Here is a 15,999-nt window from a genome sequence, read left to right as displayed (position 1 = left end):
GCACCAGGATGAGAATCTTTTAGAATTGAGTGGTTCATGACTGGAAAGTAGAGTGTACTCGGAAAGGGACATGGACGTACAGGTGGGGCTTAGCCGTCGTAGGTGCTGGGTGGATGGAGGGGATCAATTCCTTGGCGGCCAGCTCTTTAAAAAAAGGTATTAACCCACACACTACTTTTATTTTTTATTTTTCTATCATTCACTCCTCAGGGCAAAAATAGTAAATTTCGTTAAAAAAAACACATTTCTATCTACTTTGTACCTACAATACATTATTTAGTAAAATTTTTATGGGCCCATTGCTGTCTTACAAATCTTTGGTAGGTGGCTTGGTTTTCTTCATAGACCTCATTGGATCTCGGTATTAGTGACAGAAATTTTCTAAGAATAAAAAACTTTTATTAACAAAACCTTCTCCATGGTCCTGATCACTCATGATATGTACCTGAGACTCCTGAGTCTGAGCAGTACAAGTATAAATATGGGAATCCCTTCTTTCAGTTTCTCCATGCACCTAGTGCTCCTTTCCATACTCATTTCTCTAAGCCTTACGAGTGAAGCAGCCCAATACCGCTACCATTTCTGTTCAGACCAAACCACTTTCTCCCCCAATAGCACCTACCAGTCTAACCTCAACAACCTCCTCTCTTTCCTTAACGCAAATTCCACTCGTGAAACCGATTTCTACAACACCACCGTGGGTCAAATTCAAACCCCAGAGAACACAGCTTACGGCCTCTTCCTTTGCCGCGGTGACCTCAGCACCAATGAGTGCCAAGACTGCGTGTCAACAGCAACCAAAGAGATTGTTCAGCTGTACTGTCCAGAAGAAAAAGAGGCCGTGATATGGTATGATGAATGCATGTTACGCTACTCAAATCGATCATTCTTCTCCATCATGGAAGACGAGCCGAGTAAGACTCTGTGGAACTTGTTGGATATAAAAGAGCCAGATAGCTTCCTTCAGCTAACATTGGGTGACTTGGTGCCAGTGGCCGCAAATGCTTCGTCCGGTGCTAAAAAGTTTGCTACCAAGGAAACCAAATTTACGGAATCGGAAACACTATACAACCTTGTACAGTACACCCCTGACCTATCCAGCTTTGATTGTAGAAGGTGTCTTTGGGGAGCCATAACAAACTTGTCCAATTCTTTTGGTGGAAAGAGAGGGGGAAGAGTTTTGTATCCTAGTTGTAACGTTAGGTATGAAGTTTTCTCGTTTTACCATATGCAAGCTCAAGCTGTTACCGCACCACCAAAAGGTACATATCCTCTAAGTTTCACCCTCATCTGTACTGATGAAACTTAATTACTTTACTAGGCCGCATTCTTGTAACTGGTCATCAACTGTTGTCAATAAAACATATATTGTTTTTGCAGGGAAAGGCAAAATCTCAACCGCAATAGCTATCGTTATTGCTGTTACAATTGCTGCCGCTGTGGTGCTAGTCATTCTTCTCTACTGCTTCCGAAGGAGGAAAGCAAGTAAGAAGTCCAATTCTATAAACGAAGTGAATTCTGGGATATCTGACGGCGTCCTAAATTATCATGGTATGCAAGTGGTTTCAAAGTTCACATCATATATTCATATGTCACTCTCCTTATTTTCAAAAGTCCGGTGAGGGAATCATTTCATTGAAGATGTGTTAAATATTAGCATTGATACATTTTATTGAATATGCTAGTATAGATGTGAAAGTGGAAGCATAAAATATATAACACAAGAGAGTTATATGGTTTAGCGTAATGGCCTACATCCACGGATGGAACTTTAAAAGACAATATCAATATTAGCATTAATATACCATGTTGAATATGCTAAAATAGATGCAGAAGCAGAAGCATAAAATATATAACACAAGAGAATTACGTGGTTTAACTTAACAGTTTACATCCATGGAGGAAACCCTAAATAAATACATGTCAATAATATATTAAAGTGTAGTACAAATTTTGTATTGCAATGAACCATAATTTGTGTATATATAATAGGCTAAATCCTAGAGTAGAAGGATTAGTTTTAGGCCTATTGCATTCTGCTAACATATCTCTAACAAGATATATTGTTAAAGATAAATAAATTAGAAATAATAAATTCCCTGCTATTTTTAGGTTAGACTTCTAGTAGAATTTGGAAGAGTGTTAAGCATTGGGGCAGCCAAAATTCCATAAGGGATGATGAGGGATGATAGGAATCATATTGTTGACTGGGTAGAAAAACAATGTAAAAGAAAACCCTTGAAATGTGCATGTAGTAAACTGGGGCTTAGTATTGCTGTTTACCACATTTGGAGTCGTAGAAATGCAACCATTTTTCAAAGATTGATTAAACAGAAGATTAGATTGTGGGGCTCATCAGAAAGCAAGTCAAGATTCGAATTGAAGGGGGTAGCATGTTCCCTAGATCCGCTGTAGATGGGGATTCACTAATTTTGTTCTTTAGAGAGCCTCGATTTAGATTAAGGATGCTACCTAGGCCTCCATTCTAGATTGATGAAGTTGTTTGTTGTTTGGTTTTCTGGCTATCTGTTGTTGAGTGTATTGGTTGTATTTTGTTTTGATTGTGCTTCAATTTTTTTGCTGATTTTTTTTTTTTTTTTTTTTTTTCATTTTGGTGTTGTAGTTCTGTTATGGTTCTGCAGGTTACACGGTGTTGTTGCTTTGAGTTGAGGTTCTTATTGTTGTTGGTTTGTTGTTATTAGTCTTGCTTTAAGGAACCTAGTCTAATTTGTTGCTAGTTTGGGTTGTCTGTGGTTCTGTGTTTTTGCTGGTTCAACTGTTTCAATAAAGGTTCCGGATTATCAAAAATAAAAAACATCTACGATGGTTAATAATTTATCAAAATTGATAAAGATTAAGTTGATTATGAACAAACTCTCACCTCATCATATTTGCAAACAATGCTCTTTGTAGTGTAATCTCTTACGTTTATTTATTTTTGGATGTTTAGCTGCAAGTGAAGTAACAACTCTTGAATCCTTGCAATTTGATTTTGGACGATTGAAGCGGCCACAAACAAATTCTCAGATGACAACATGATTGGTGAAGGTGGATTTGGTAAAGTTTACAAGGTACGTAGAATAAATATAATCTTTACCATTTCTGACATAGAGGATGAATATGAGATGGAAAACTAAAGGAAAACATTTTGAATGGAAAAGCCACTATTAAAAGAAGGATTATATAGTTAGTGACTTACAAAACCTTTGTCTCGCCTAGGCTTGTGCAACCTTTGCAAACACTCAGCTTGCCTTCCTATCATTGTAATCCCACAATATTTGGAATTCTTATGTACTGATCTTCTCTAAACCAAAACCGTAACCACTTCAAGAACCTCTTGACGATTTAGTCAGTGAACCTCACTGAATTTTGGCTCCGTGGTTTCAACCTCACCCTTGCTTACAATGGGATTGAAATGTAAGTGGAGTAGAAAAAGTTGGTTCTTTGATCTTGCCTTAATCAATGAAATTTAAAGTCAATGCAAGATCAGAACTGAATACAACGATGGTGAGGAAAAGTTTCCAGTTCGCTCTTAACTGCCCTCTCTTTCTCTCTCATATAAATGGCTAGGGGTTGTGTATTTTATTAATTAATAAGTTGCGTGTACGATGCATGGATATTTTTGTAATATTTTATATAAAATAATTTTGAAGAATGTTATATATATATATATATGTGTGTGTGTGTATTATGAATAAAAAGTAAACTAAATTAAAATAAAAAAATATACATTTGAAATATTAAAAATTAATTTAGTAGTTTTATTGTACATTTATAGCCTTCCCAAGGTAAGATTAATTTTTTTAAAAAAAATATAAAAATCATGAAACTAAAAATAAATGTAAGATTACCATGAAAATCAACTAATTTGTGTTATGTTCACAAATTATATACCATGAAATGAAAGTATGTCCAACTCGCTCACTGTCTTCCGCATTGATAATGCAACATTAAAACATGGTATGAGCAAATGCATATGTATGTGTCTAATAAATGATTTAAAATCATGGTAGAATATGGCTTTACATTGCGCACCAAATATTCTCTTTACTTATATATCTAAAACAAAAAGTAAACCAAATTACTCAAACCAAAATCATATTTAAACCCCTAATTTAAAAATAAATAAATAAACAACCATAGAGATTTGGCAATTTGATAGTGGGGGAAGGCCAATATGATGGAGGTGGCAGCCCTATAGATTCCTTTTTCTCTCTCTTACAAATGCTTTGTCTATCTTAGGTCTTTTATTTTGGTAATAGTGAAACAATTTTTTTTTTTTAGAATACTAAGTATTTTAACACACACACACATAAGGGGAGAGGGGAGAATGTTTTAAAGAAACTAACAATGGTGTATATTCAGGTATATCTAAAAAGGTCTAACTCTTAAATACACAATATAGGCTTTAAATTTCTATAACTCACATTCATTTTTCAATGTGGGATTAACCCATTATTTTTATCTTTTTAGTGAAACAATATTTCATTTAACAATTTATAACATTTTTTGTCTTTCTATCTCTCTCTAGTGCCTTATCTGGTTAGTTATTACTGTTAGTTCTTAATTTTTATTTTATTTTATTTTTTTGCTTTTGTTTTTAATACTAAAACATGGGTATGCTAAAACACATGAAGAAGAGAAAAACGTGTGGTATAAGTTCAGGAAATTAATGAGAGATTAATGAGATAATCAGATAACAATAAAAATAAGTTAATATGAATTTTAGGTTAACAGTAAAATAACTTAATGAAAAAAGGTTAAAAAATGCTAAATGCAAAATTAAAATGTCCTCATAGAAGGATCTCATGCACTATTACATGAGGTTTCTGTTTTTATATGTATATATTGATTTAAAATAGTAGACTTTAGGTTTGCTAGGATCCTTTAAATTTGTTATGCTGAACTCCAAAACCAAGTGGTGAAAGAGCTTCCGAAAGAATTTGGCATTTCCTTATTTGTTTTTTTTTTTTTTTTTCCTTTTTGTCTTAGTTTTTTGGCAAATAATCTAAACTTCAGTTTTTTCTTATTTAAGTTAGCTATTAGCTTTTTGTCATACATGTAACATAAAATTTGCCAAAGATTATATCTTTTGATAAAGATTATGTAAATAAGTTACTACAAATAAACTGTTCCCAAACACATGAATCAAAGTGGGCTAATATTATTTTTATTGCACATGCAAAAAGGCTTCAAATCCAGTTAACAATTTGGTCCTGAATTTGTCTGTTTGGACGTTATTTCATTCAGGGTGTGCTACAGGAAGGGAAGGAAGTAGCAGTTAAAAGGTTCTCAATGAAGTCATTGCAAGGCTTAGAGGAATTCAAAAATGAGGTCATACTTATTGCAAAACTTCAACACAAAAATCTTGTGAGGTTATTGGGATGTGGCATAGAGAGAGAGGAAAAGTTGCTTGTATATGAGTTCATGCCTAACAAAAGCCTTGATATTTTTATTTTTGGTTTGTTTCTTCCTACATTCTACGTTATAAGCTTGCTAGTATTTTAGATTTCTTGAATATTTCTAAAATTCACATTTATACATGATGTCATAACTTAAAATTAAAATTGAATTTCAGATCCAAGAAGGCGCTCGCAACTTGATTGGAAGACTTTCTATAACATTATTAGTGGGATTGCCAAAGGACTTCTATATCTTCATGAGGACTCTCGACTTAAAATCATTCACAGGGACTTAAAGCCTAGTAATGTGTTGTTGGATCATGACATGGTTGCCAAAATATTAAATTGTAATTAAAAATGTGATTTATTATTTTTATTTTTATTTTTATTATTATTATTATTTTGTTTTTGGGGGGGGGTGTGGGTTGGGTGGTGGGAGATGGTGAGTTTTCATTTGTATAGCTAAAAAGCAAAATGACCCTTTCTTTTCCCCCTCATACCTTGTAATCCTAATCCCACTCGGCCATTTTCACCCCGACCATAAGGACAATCTTCGGTGCCAAAAATGAGTTAATGTCCTGTTGGTCTCTTTGTGGGCTCGGCTTCTCACAGTGCATTTGATACGTAGGGCCTCTCACAGTGCATTTGATACCTAGGCCGCTGATGAACAAAGGGACCTAAATTTGCACAAAATAAACAAGAAACCTGGACATTTAGGCCCAGTATATCTTTCAGTCATATCTCATGAGTGGGCCTACGGGATGACATGGACAGCCCAGACTATGGATTCAAACAATACTCAGGGTGAGTTTGATATCAGTTTCAAGTTTTAGCTTTTAGCTTTTATGTACAACTTTTTTTTTTTAAAAAAAATTCTTTTTCTAATTTTTCTTAGTTTTTCAAAAAATTTCAAAGTACAAGTATACTTTAACACATTTTCATCAAAAACTTTTCAGCAAAAAGTAGATAAACTATTCCCAAATAGGCCATCAGTGCTATTACCCAGAATAATATTTGTGGTGGGGGTCTGCACTAGACCAGTTGAGATAATGACAAATAGCAAAAAAATGGGCATGTGTCATGATCACAATTGTTCCGGAGTGCACTAGGGCAATAAGCCCAAGACAAGTCCCTCATAGGATTAGCCACATTGTAATGACTAAGCTTATCAAACTGACCTCCAATGAAGGTAGTCGATTTGCTTCCAGCCCAATGGGCACCTATCACTCTCTTCAATTTTTGTATTGCCTACTTACTAAATTTTTTTAAAAGAAAAATTAAAAAATCATGAGTGCTGTTTTCTTCCGTCAAATCCCTTTTTGGAATCACATATTTACACGTACAATTATCTTTTATATTTTTTATTGCATATAATTAAATTTGCTTTTATCTTTTATATGTTTGATTACGTATATTTTTTATTACTAATTTGAGCATACAACTATTTTTAATATTTTTTATATCACGTGTTACTAAATTTGATTTTACCTTTTGATGGTTTTGTGCCAAATCAACTAAACATGATTTTTTTTTTTTTTTTGAAACTAAACATGAATTCAAAAAGAATGTCATATTACAAATCAATTGTTATTTTTATATAAAATTTATGAAAATAGCCATATAAATTCATTTGATATAAATAACTGGTGCACCATATATGGACGATTAATATATGAAAATCAATGCATTTAGTATTTACCCAATTAATTAACACATTTACATAAATATATATTTATATACATATATATGCATAAAAAAAATAAATTTATATGCTACTTGTCTAAGAGATTCATAACAAGTAGTAGGTTTTGTGCCAAATCAACTAAACATGATTTTTTTTTTTTTTTGAAACTAAACATGAATTCAAAAAGAATGTCATATTACAAATCAATTGTTATTTTTATATAAAATTTATGAAAATAGCCATATAAATTCATTTGATATAAATAACTGGTGCACCATATATGGACGATTAATATATGAAAATCAATGCATTTAGTATTTACCCAATTAATTAACACATTTACATAAATATATATTTATATACATATATATGCATAAAAAAAATAAATTTATATGCTACTTGTCTAAGAGATTCATAACAAGTAGTGAGTATATAGCGTGCTTGGGTTAATGCAAATATGACATGTTGTGAATGGCAATGTTGATCCCATGTGAAAATGATATTGCACTAATCACAGTTTGCCACCTTAACAAGTTATGAGAAAAATCATGAAATTTGTTATGTATTTAGCATTATTGCTTTGAGAAAAAAAACCCATACTTTTGAAAGTTTGCATGACCAATTAGTGGGTGCTTTTAATTACGACTTAATTAATTTTACACATGATTTCTTGCACTAAACATTCCTCTAGTACTTAATTTTAGATTAAAAAAGAAGCTTGTAACCTGATTGGAAGACATGCTATGGCATTATTGGTGCAATTTCCAAAGGGATAGGAAGGATACTACGACACAAAAAATTTTGAAAAATTAGAACACAACACAGCGAGGATGTCCAAATTAATTAATTATTAAATATATTTTATTTTTATTTTAGAAACTAGAATACAAACCAACGAATAAGATCCAAAAAAATAAATAAAAGATAAGTATGTAATTATTCAAGATTGAAACCAAAAAGAAATAAAAGATAAGTGTCTTGGCCATATCCAATAATTTTAAAAAAGAAAAGAAAAAAGAAAGGACACAGCTGGAACACATCTCCAAAAGTGTCCCAAACTTGTTTTGTGTCCGATATGAATATGACACTCCAAATGAAGTGTTCGTCTTCCTAGCCAAAGGACTTCTATATCTTCATGAGGTCTCTTGGATTAAAGTCATTCACAGGACCTGAAACCTAGCAATGTGTTGTTGAACCATGACATGGTTAACAAAATATAAGATTTGTGCAAGATCTTTTTTGTGTGTGTGTGTGTGTGTGTGTGTGTGTGTGTATTCTCAAGCTGTTTTCTTATAGATTATAATAATAACAATAATTTCGGCACACAAAACAGTGGATACATGGTTCCAATGTACGCAATGGAGGGACTACTCTCTATAAAATTAGTTGTTTTTAGCTTTGGTGTCATCTTGCTTGAAATTATTAGTATGGAAAACAATAATGGCTTCTACCTTGCACAGCACGCCCAACACTCCTTGCATATGGACATTTCTTTATCCTCTTGAATTGACAATTTTCCTACATATAATCTCAATTGGGAAACAAAAATTTCTATAAAACATTACTGTTTAAACAAATAAACAGGCATGGAGACAATGGAATGAAGAAAATTATTTGGAAACTGTGGACCCTTAATTTATTGACGGAATCAAGCCAGCAATCGGAAGTCCAAAGACTCATTCAAATCGGACTTTTGTGCGCGTACAATGATCCTGCAGACAGGCCTACCACGTCCACTGTGGTGGTTCTTCTAGGAAGTGAATCAATGGAACTTCCACCACCAAGACAACCTGTACTCTCTGTTGGTAAAGTGGTTCCAAGTGGTCAGTCTTCAACAGCTCCTTCTGTAAAAATGAACCTACTATTTCTATTATTTCACCATGGTGAAGATTGACAAAGATGGGAACTGGATGTCATTCTGCTTAATGTACAAAAATTTCTAGAAGATAGGGAGGGGGGCATCTTACCTAGACTAGATACACATTAATTTCAAGTTTGAACATGGTGAAGGCAAGGATTGTGCACGAGTTTGTGCAGCAAGATGCGGCTAGCAATTTTTTATTTATTTATGGATAAATTGTTAGCCTAAACAAGGTTATTCAGACAAATATTCAAGGTAAATGTGATGGTAATGTTCATACTATTTGTTGTGATGTGAGTGTGTTATAGTGGGACACACAAATTACGATAGGCAAAGGATACCAAAATATTTGAAGAAAAGTTCTATATCTGCAACATTTTCATAATAAATTATAAGTGGTAAGTTATTATTGGTTTAATTTGAACCTACAACTTAAACTCCTTGACCTTAGTTCTGTGGAACAATATACTTATTACTGCTGAAACACGAAAAAATTGAAATCGTAGATCAAAACATTATGTGAAATTATTGAGAAAATGCTGTAAACGTGCATTTCTCATAATTGAATGGTTAGTTGGTCCATGTCATGTGGCCTTTCATTAATATATTTTTTTTTATTTAAATCAACGTTTTTGGTGTTTTTTGCTACTAAAAGTTGATTTTTTAATTATAAAAATTTACAAATAAGTAAAAAACTAAGGGCAAATTGAGAAAAAAGAGGCTAGGATCCTATGAAAAAATATTGCTCTTTTTGTTCGAAGTTAGTTTCTTTCTCTTCTATATGCATGTCTGTGCTTCCTTCTTTTATTAGTTTAATTTTTTTTTTTTTTCCCTTCAAAAATTTATAATGTACAAAAATTTCTAGAAGATAGGGAGGGGGGCATCTTACCTAGACTAGATACACATTAATTTCAAGTTTGAACATGGTGAAGGCAAGGATTGTGCACGAGTTTGTGCAGCAAGATGCGGCTAGCAATTTTTTATTTATTTATGAATAAATTGTTAGCCTAAACAAGGTTATTCAGACAAATATTCAAGGTAAATGTGATGGTAATGTTCATACTATTTGTTGTGATGTGAGTGTGTTATAGTGGGACACACTTACAAATTACGATAGGCAAAGGATACCAAAATATTTGAAGAAAAGTTCTATATCTACAATATTTTCATAATAAATTATAAGTGATAAGTTATTATTGGTTTAATTTGAACCTACAACTTAAACTCCTTGACCTTAGTTCTGTGGAACAATATACTTATTACTGCTGAAATACGGAAAAATTGAAATCATAGATCAAAACATTATGTGAAAGTATTGAGAAAATGCTGTAAACGTAGCATTTCTCATAATTGAATGGTTAGTTGGTCCATGTCATGTGGCCTTTCATTAATATTTTTTTTTTATTTAAATCTACGTTTTTGGTGTTTTTTGCTACTAAAAGTTGATTTTTTAATTATAAAAATTTACAAATAAGTAAATAACTAAGGACAAATTGAGAAAAAAGAGGCTAGGATCCTATGAAAAAATATTGCTCTTTTTGTTCAAAGTTAGTTTCTTTCTCTTCTATATGCATGTCTGTGCTTCCTTCTTTTATTAGTTTAATTTTTTTTTTCCCTTCAAAAATTTGATGGGGGTGATAGTGGGTCCAAAGTAAATATATGTTTTATTCATAATCATATTTTTTTCTGAATGTTTCCAAAAGGATGATAAGGACTCATAGATTTCATACATTGAAAGAGAAATTATAAAATTTAGTACATAATCAATCATAAATGATTTTAAAATTTTAAAATAATGTCTAGTTCTATTTTGATAGATAAATTTTTATATTTTTGGAAATATTTTGATAGATAATTGATTTGAAATATATTGAGCAACAATTATTTTCTGCCTTTCTAAAATCAAATTGCAAATGTATCCTTTAACTTTGGGTCATTTTGATTTTGTTCCTTCAAACTTAAAATTTTGAATTTTGGACCTTGACATCATATACAACATTTTGAATTGGGCCCTTCCATGAATACCCATTACCAAGGAAACTCAAGATCAGGGTTCGCCCAACCACTAAGGCAGTTGGCATGGTTTTGAATATCGTTCCATTCCAATGGACCCCCCAATTCTACCACGGGTAAAATTACAGCCAATTCTAGACGTTTAAATCAGTTTCAACCAATATTGGTCAAAATTAGATTGGGGCGAACAATAAAAAAATAAAAAAATAAAAAAAAATAAAAAAGTCCTATTACTTATGTTCTAGAGTATTAATTATCGAAGGGCATGCAATTTGTCTACCTCTCTTTCAACGGTTGGATTTCCTATATCCATGTGCCACATAAAATAGTTCTATATATAAACAGAATCATAATTAATATGTTATTCTAAAATATGTAGCTCCATATAACACAACCATAACATATAACTATTAATAACTACCTTAACAATTAAATTTTATATTTAGAAATTAAAAAAAATAAAGAAAAAAAAAATCACATCATGAAAAAAAAAAAAAAAAAAAAAAAAAAAAAAAAAAAGGGCCTATTACTTATGTTCTAGAGTATTAATTATCAAAAGGCATGCAGTTTGTCTACCTCTCTTTCAACGGTTGGTTTTCCTATATCCATGTGCCACATAAAATAGTTCTATATATAAACAGAATCATAATTAATATGTTATTCTAAACTATGTAGCTCCATATAACACAACCATAACATATAACTATTAATAACTACCTTAACAATTAAATTTTATATTTAGAAATTAAAAAAAAATAAAGAAAAAAAAATCACATCATGTTACATTTTTGTTCATCTCACAAATTACAGGCTAGTATTGTAAATTTGGGATTCAAGTGACTACTGAACGTTTAACGCTAATACCATATTTTGTGATAGCCCTTGTTCAAATCTTACATTCCCCTCCTGACTATTTATCTATCAAAATGAAAATAAAAAACATACTATTCATGAATCACAATTCGTGGAAAAAGAAGTCTACGATTACCAAGGGCAAAACCATAAATTTTTTTTTTTTGGGGAAGCCAAGACTAAACTATCATTTTGAATCTCCATTCAAGTAAAAACTCAAAGCACAATGAGAGCATCATATCTTTCTAAATCCTTTTGAGTATGCAAAAATTTCCTAGTTTGCAAGACACATGTATAAAAAATATTTTAGAAAAAGGATTCAACATCTTGACCTTAATGTGGCAATGATGCATTATGCTATAAGAGTAAATCATTTGGCATCAAATTTAACTCTTCTTTAAATAATCAAATTATTAAACGTACAAGCATAAGAAGAAAATGTATTCATCAATGGATAATTAGTTGGGTTTATAAATTAATAAGATAAAAAAAAAAAAAAAATTAAGCCACGAGATAAATAAACTAAAATTGAACTGAAATATAATTGAAAAGGGAAGAAAAATTTTGTAACTCTCAAGGTTGTAAAGTCATTTTCCCTTAACTTCAATTAAGAAAACATTTTATTAAGAAAAAAAAAATTAGGTGCCACATTACCCACTAGCTAAATAAGGGGTTTGGCTTACTTTCAGTATTTTTTTAACAGGAATCTCTTTTTGTTTTAGTGAGAAGCTGTCACATTACCCACTAACTAAATTAAAGGTAGAGATTAAAATTTACTACCATTTGCCATTGTGTATTTAAAACAAAAGGAGACCTCCAGTTAAAAAGATACAAGAGGTAAGCTAAACCCCTAAATAAGAATGTGTTGTGACTATAAGACCACTATATGAGACCACGAAAAGGATGGAATCAATGAAGAGTATAAGACTGAGAAAAATTACACTTGGTTGAGAATCTTTTAGAATTGAGTGGTTCGTGGCTGGAAAGTAGAGTACAGGAAGGGGAAATTACTAGAAAGTTGAACAAAAGCTTCTAAAAAAAAGCTAGTAAAAAAATAAATAGAAAAGAGAAAGGAAGAAGGGTTGACTGGCTAGTGGCTAAGAGCACTCACATCAGTGGGTGTAAAATAGAAAAAGATGTAAAATTAACTCAGTTTGGTCCAAAACTTACCCATATCAAATTGTGCAAAAGTGTGTAAATATACATGGTTACGCTAATATACACATTAGCTACAGTAAATATGTATATTTACACGATTACTATAGCTATTTGTTTAATATTTTATTAGCTTTCTGTTTTCAGTTTTGCATAGTTATTGTAGCTGCATATTTAATATTTTATTAATTTTCTGTTTTCAATTTTACTTTTCTCTCTCCTTATAGCAAACCAACTCTATCTCTTTCTCTCTCTCTTTGCTCTATCTTGCTTCTCTTCCCCCACATCAATGACCAAGGTCTAGGAGAGCGCTTGGGATTACTTGTATTTTCTGGTGGTGGTAAGGTAGTTGTCGAGAAGGATTAGGGAATATTTGTTTCGGATCAGGTTGAACATTTGATGGCTTTTGGAGGCTTCGTTAAGACTCATTGATGGCTAGATTTTGCGATAATTGCAACATAATGGTGCCTGATTGATTTTCTATTTAGGATTGATTGGTGGTAGGATGGTTGATTTTGGGTTGTCACTTCATGGGGGTGGGGAGGGGTACGTTTATGGGTATGATTTTTTTGGGTTGATATGATTTTCTAGGTTTATGGGTATGAAGTTTTCTATAAAATTTTGGGTTGCTACGATTTTCTGGGTCTATGGTTGATATGAATTTTTTTGGGAATATTTTGGGTTGTTCATGAGTTGTTGTGTGGTGATCTTCGTTGGTCTTGCATTTGTGAAAGTGCCTTGGATGGTGGGGAGGAGATTGTGGTTGGGCTACGAAATGAGTCTCTGCATATAGAAAGAGAGTGAGAAAATAAGGATTGAAAGAAGAGAGAGAGAGAGAGAGAGAGAGAGAGAGAAAATTGAAGGAAATAATTAAAAATTGTAGAAGAATGAATATTTTATTGAATAAATTTGTAGAATAGATAATGTGATGTTGGTGTTTTTCAAGTGTTTGTGTAAAATAGAAAAATTAAGTTCTTATTATATAAGAGAGAGAAATTATACAAATTGATGCGGCTCCTCTAATGTGTTTGGGAAAGCAATTTGGGGCTTGAAAAAGACATCAATAGGTGGGACTTTGCTATCAGTGGTGGTGGGTGGGTTAGGGGATCAATTACCTAGGAACCAACTCATAAAATAAAAAAGTATTGACTCACTATTTTTTTCTATCATTCACAACTTCCAATAAAAATTGTAAAATTTTTTATATGTACTAGCATTTTTCAGTCACATTTCTACCTAGTTTGTACCTACAATTAATAAAATGTTTTGTGGGGCTGTAGCTGTTCTACACATCGTTGAGTGACTATAATTTTCCAATGCTGTATCATTCTAAAAAGTGCAAGAGTAAGTGGCTCGGCTTTCTTCACAGACTTCATTGGATCTCAATATTAGAAAATTATTGTGTATACTTCTCTCCCTCTCAGATAGGGGTGGATCTTGACTCATGACACATTAGACTCCTAGTTCTGAGCATTAAAAACACAAGACCAATCATATAAATATAGGCATCCCTTTTTTTAGTGTGCCCATGCACCTAGTGGTCCTTTCCATACTCACCTCCCTAAGCCTTATAAGTGAAGCAGCCCAATACAGCTACCATTTTTGTTCAAACCAAACTAGCTTCACTACCAATAGTACCTACCATTCTAACCTCAACAACCTTCTTGTTTTCCTTTTTGTAAATTCCACTCATGAAACTGGTTTCTATAACACCACAATGGGTCAAACTCAAACCCTAAAGAACACTATTTAAAGCTCTTCCTCTGTCGTGGTGATCTCACCACCAATGAGTGCTGATACTGCATGTCAATCGCAACCAAAGAGATGGTTCGGTTGTTCTGTGTTGAAATCACACACAAGCTCAAGGTCCTACAATAGTGGATCGAGAATCACACAAAGAAAAGAAAAAGTAGGAACTGAGACATTGTGAATGATTCATTATTCATAAATATCAAGCTCTACCCTTTATAGAGTGAGAGCTAAGTGGCGGGAAAGTATAACAAAATAACAAACTATCCATCTAGCCAATACAAAGAGGACAAGTGTTAAAATAGAAAAACAAAGTAACCAACTACAACTACTACATAAATGACAAGCCGTCTTATGCACTGCTGTAGAAAGAAGAATTTAGAATCTGCTTGGTTTGATCGATCGAGAGATAGGCTCGATCAAACGAGAGTCGTATGTACAAAATTTCAATTAAGCCCAAACAGCAGTTCAAGCCCATTAAGGATTAGAATTTCAGATTTACTTCTTCTAGTATATAAAGAAAACCCTAAGCACATTTTCATAAGGCTTTTTAGAGAGAGAAGAGTGTGCCTCTTTTGTATCTAGGGTTTTGTACCCAAAAAGCTCTCTTATGTCTTCTACCAATGTTATTCCATAAAGAATCTCAAGATCTAGTGTTGTAGAAGTTGATGCCTTCTCTAGTCATCAAAGGTGCTGATGATCTAAACCTTCAGGGTGGTTCTTGGAGTCACAAATAGGAGAGTTTGTGTTTTTTATCACAAGTGTGGGTGCTTGTGTTGCAAAGGCCTAATAGAGAAGGAGTCTGTGAATTTGGATTTTGCACGTGGTCACGTCAATAAGTTCTACATGTGGTAGCAATAGGATGTTAGTGGTCTAAGTCTTATTATAAACTTCGATTCACTATAGTGGATTTGTTTTTTACCTTGAGGATAGCTAAGTTAAATCCTCTCCAGGTTTTTTACCTGTTTGGCTTTCCTTGGTGATCATATCATTGTATTCTTTATTTTCCGCTGCTTTACATGATTTGACTTTATTGCTTTAACCTAGATTTGAATAATAAATCTAAGTATTCACTTGGTTAATTAATTAGGTTAAACAATCTAGGCTATAGGGATCTAAAAACCCAACATAACTTGTTGTCTACAATGAGAAGTGTATCGTTTTATTCACTACTACTCTATACTACAGGTAGTTTAACAAACTATATACCAAAATACAATGTACAAGATCAAACTACTACTTAACACTCCCCTTCAAGATGAACTGTATATATTTACTAAGTT

At 32.4% G+C, this 15,999-nt stretch overlaps 1 protein-coding gene across 1 annotated transcript in view; it reads left to right on the top strand.

Moving 5' to 3' along the window:
* Nucleotides 1–263: 263 nt before the first annotated feature.
* Nucleotides 264–15,999, top strand: part of LOC112036315 (cysteine-rich receptor-like protein kinase 15) — a 37,378-nt gene continuing 21,642 nt past the window's right edge. The window contains 5 exon segments of the mRNA XM_065780235.1: nucleotides 264–1,262; nucleotides 1,381–1,551; nucleotides 2,998–3,071; nucleotides 5,251–5,461; nucleotides 5,579–5,711. Coding sequence (XP_065636307.1) covers nucleotides 419–1,262; nucleotides 1,381–1,551; nucleotides 2,998–3,071; nucleotides 5,251–5,461; nucleotides 5,579–5,711 — 1,433 coding nt within the window. The 5' untranslated portion in view covers nucleotides 264–418.

This window comes from Quercus suber, unplaced genomic scaffold (assembly GCF_002906115.3).
Source record: "Quercus suber isolate HL8 unplaced genomic scaffold, Cork oak 2.0 scaffold_228, whole genome shotgun sequence".
Taxonomy (NCBI): domain Eukaryota; kingdom Viridiplantae; phylum Streptophyta; class Magnoliopsida; order Fagales; family Fagaceae; genus Quercus; species Quercus suber.
The sequence above is the reverse complement of the archived record's forward strand: the minus strand, read 5'-3'. Positions and strand labels throughout refer to the sequence as shown.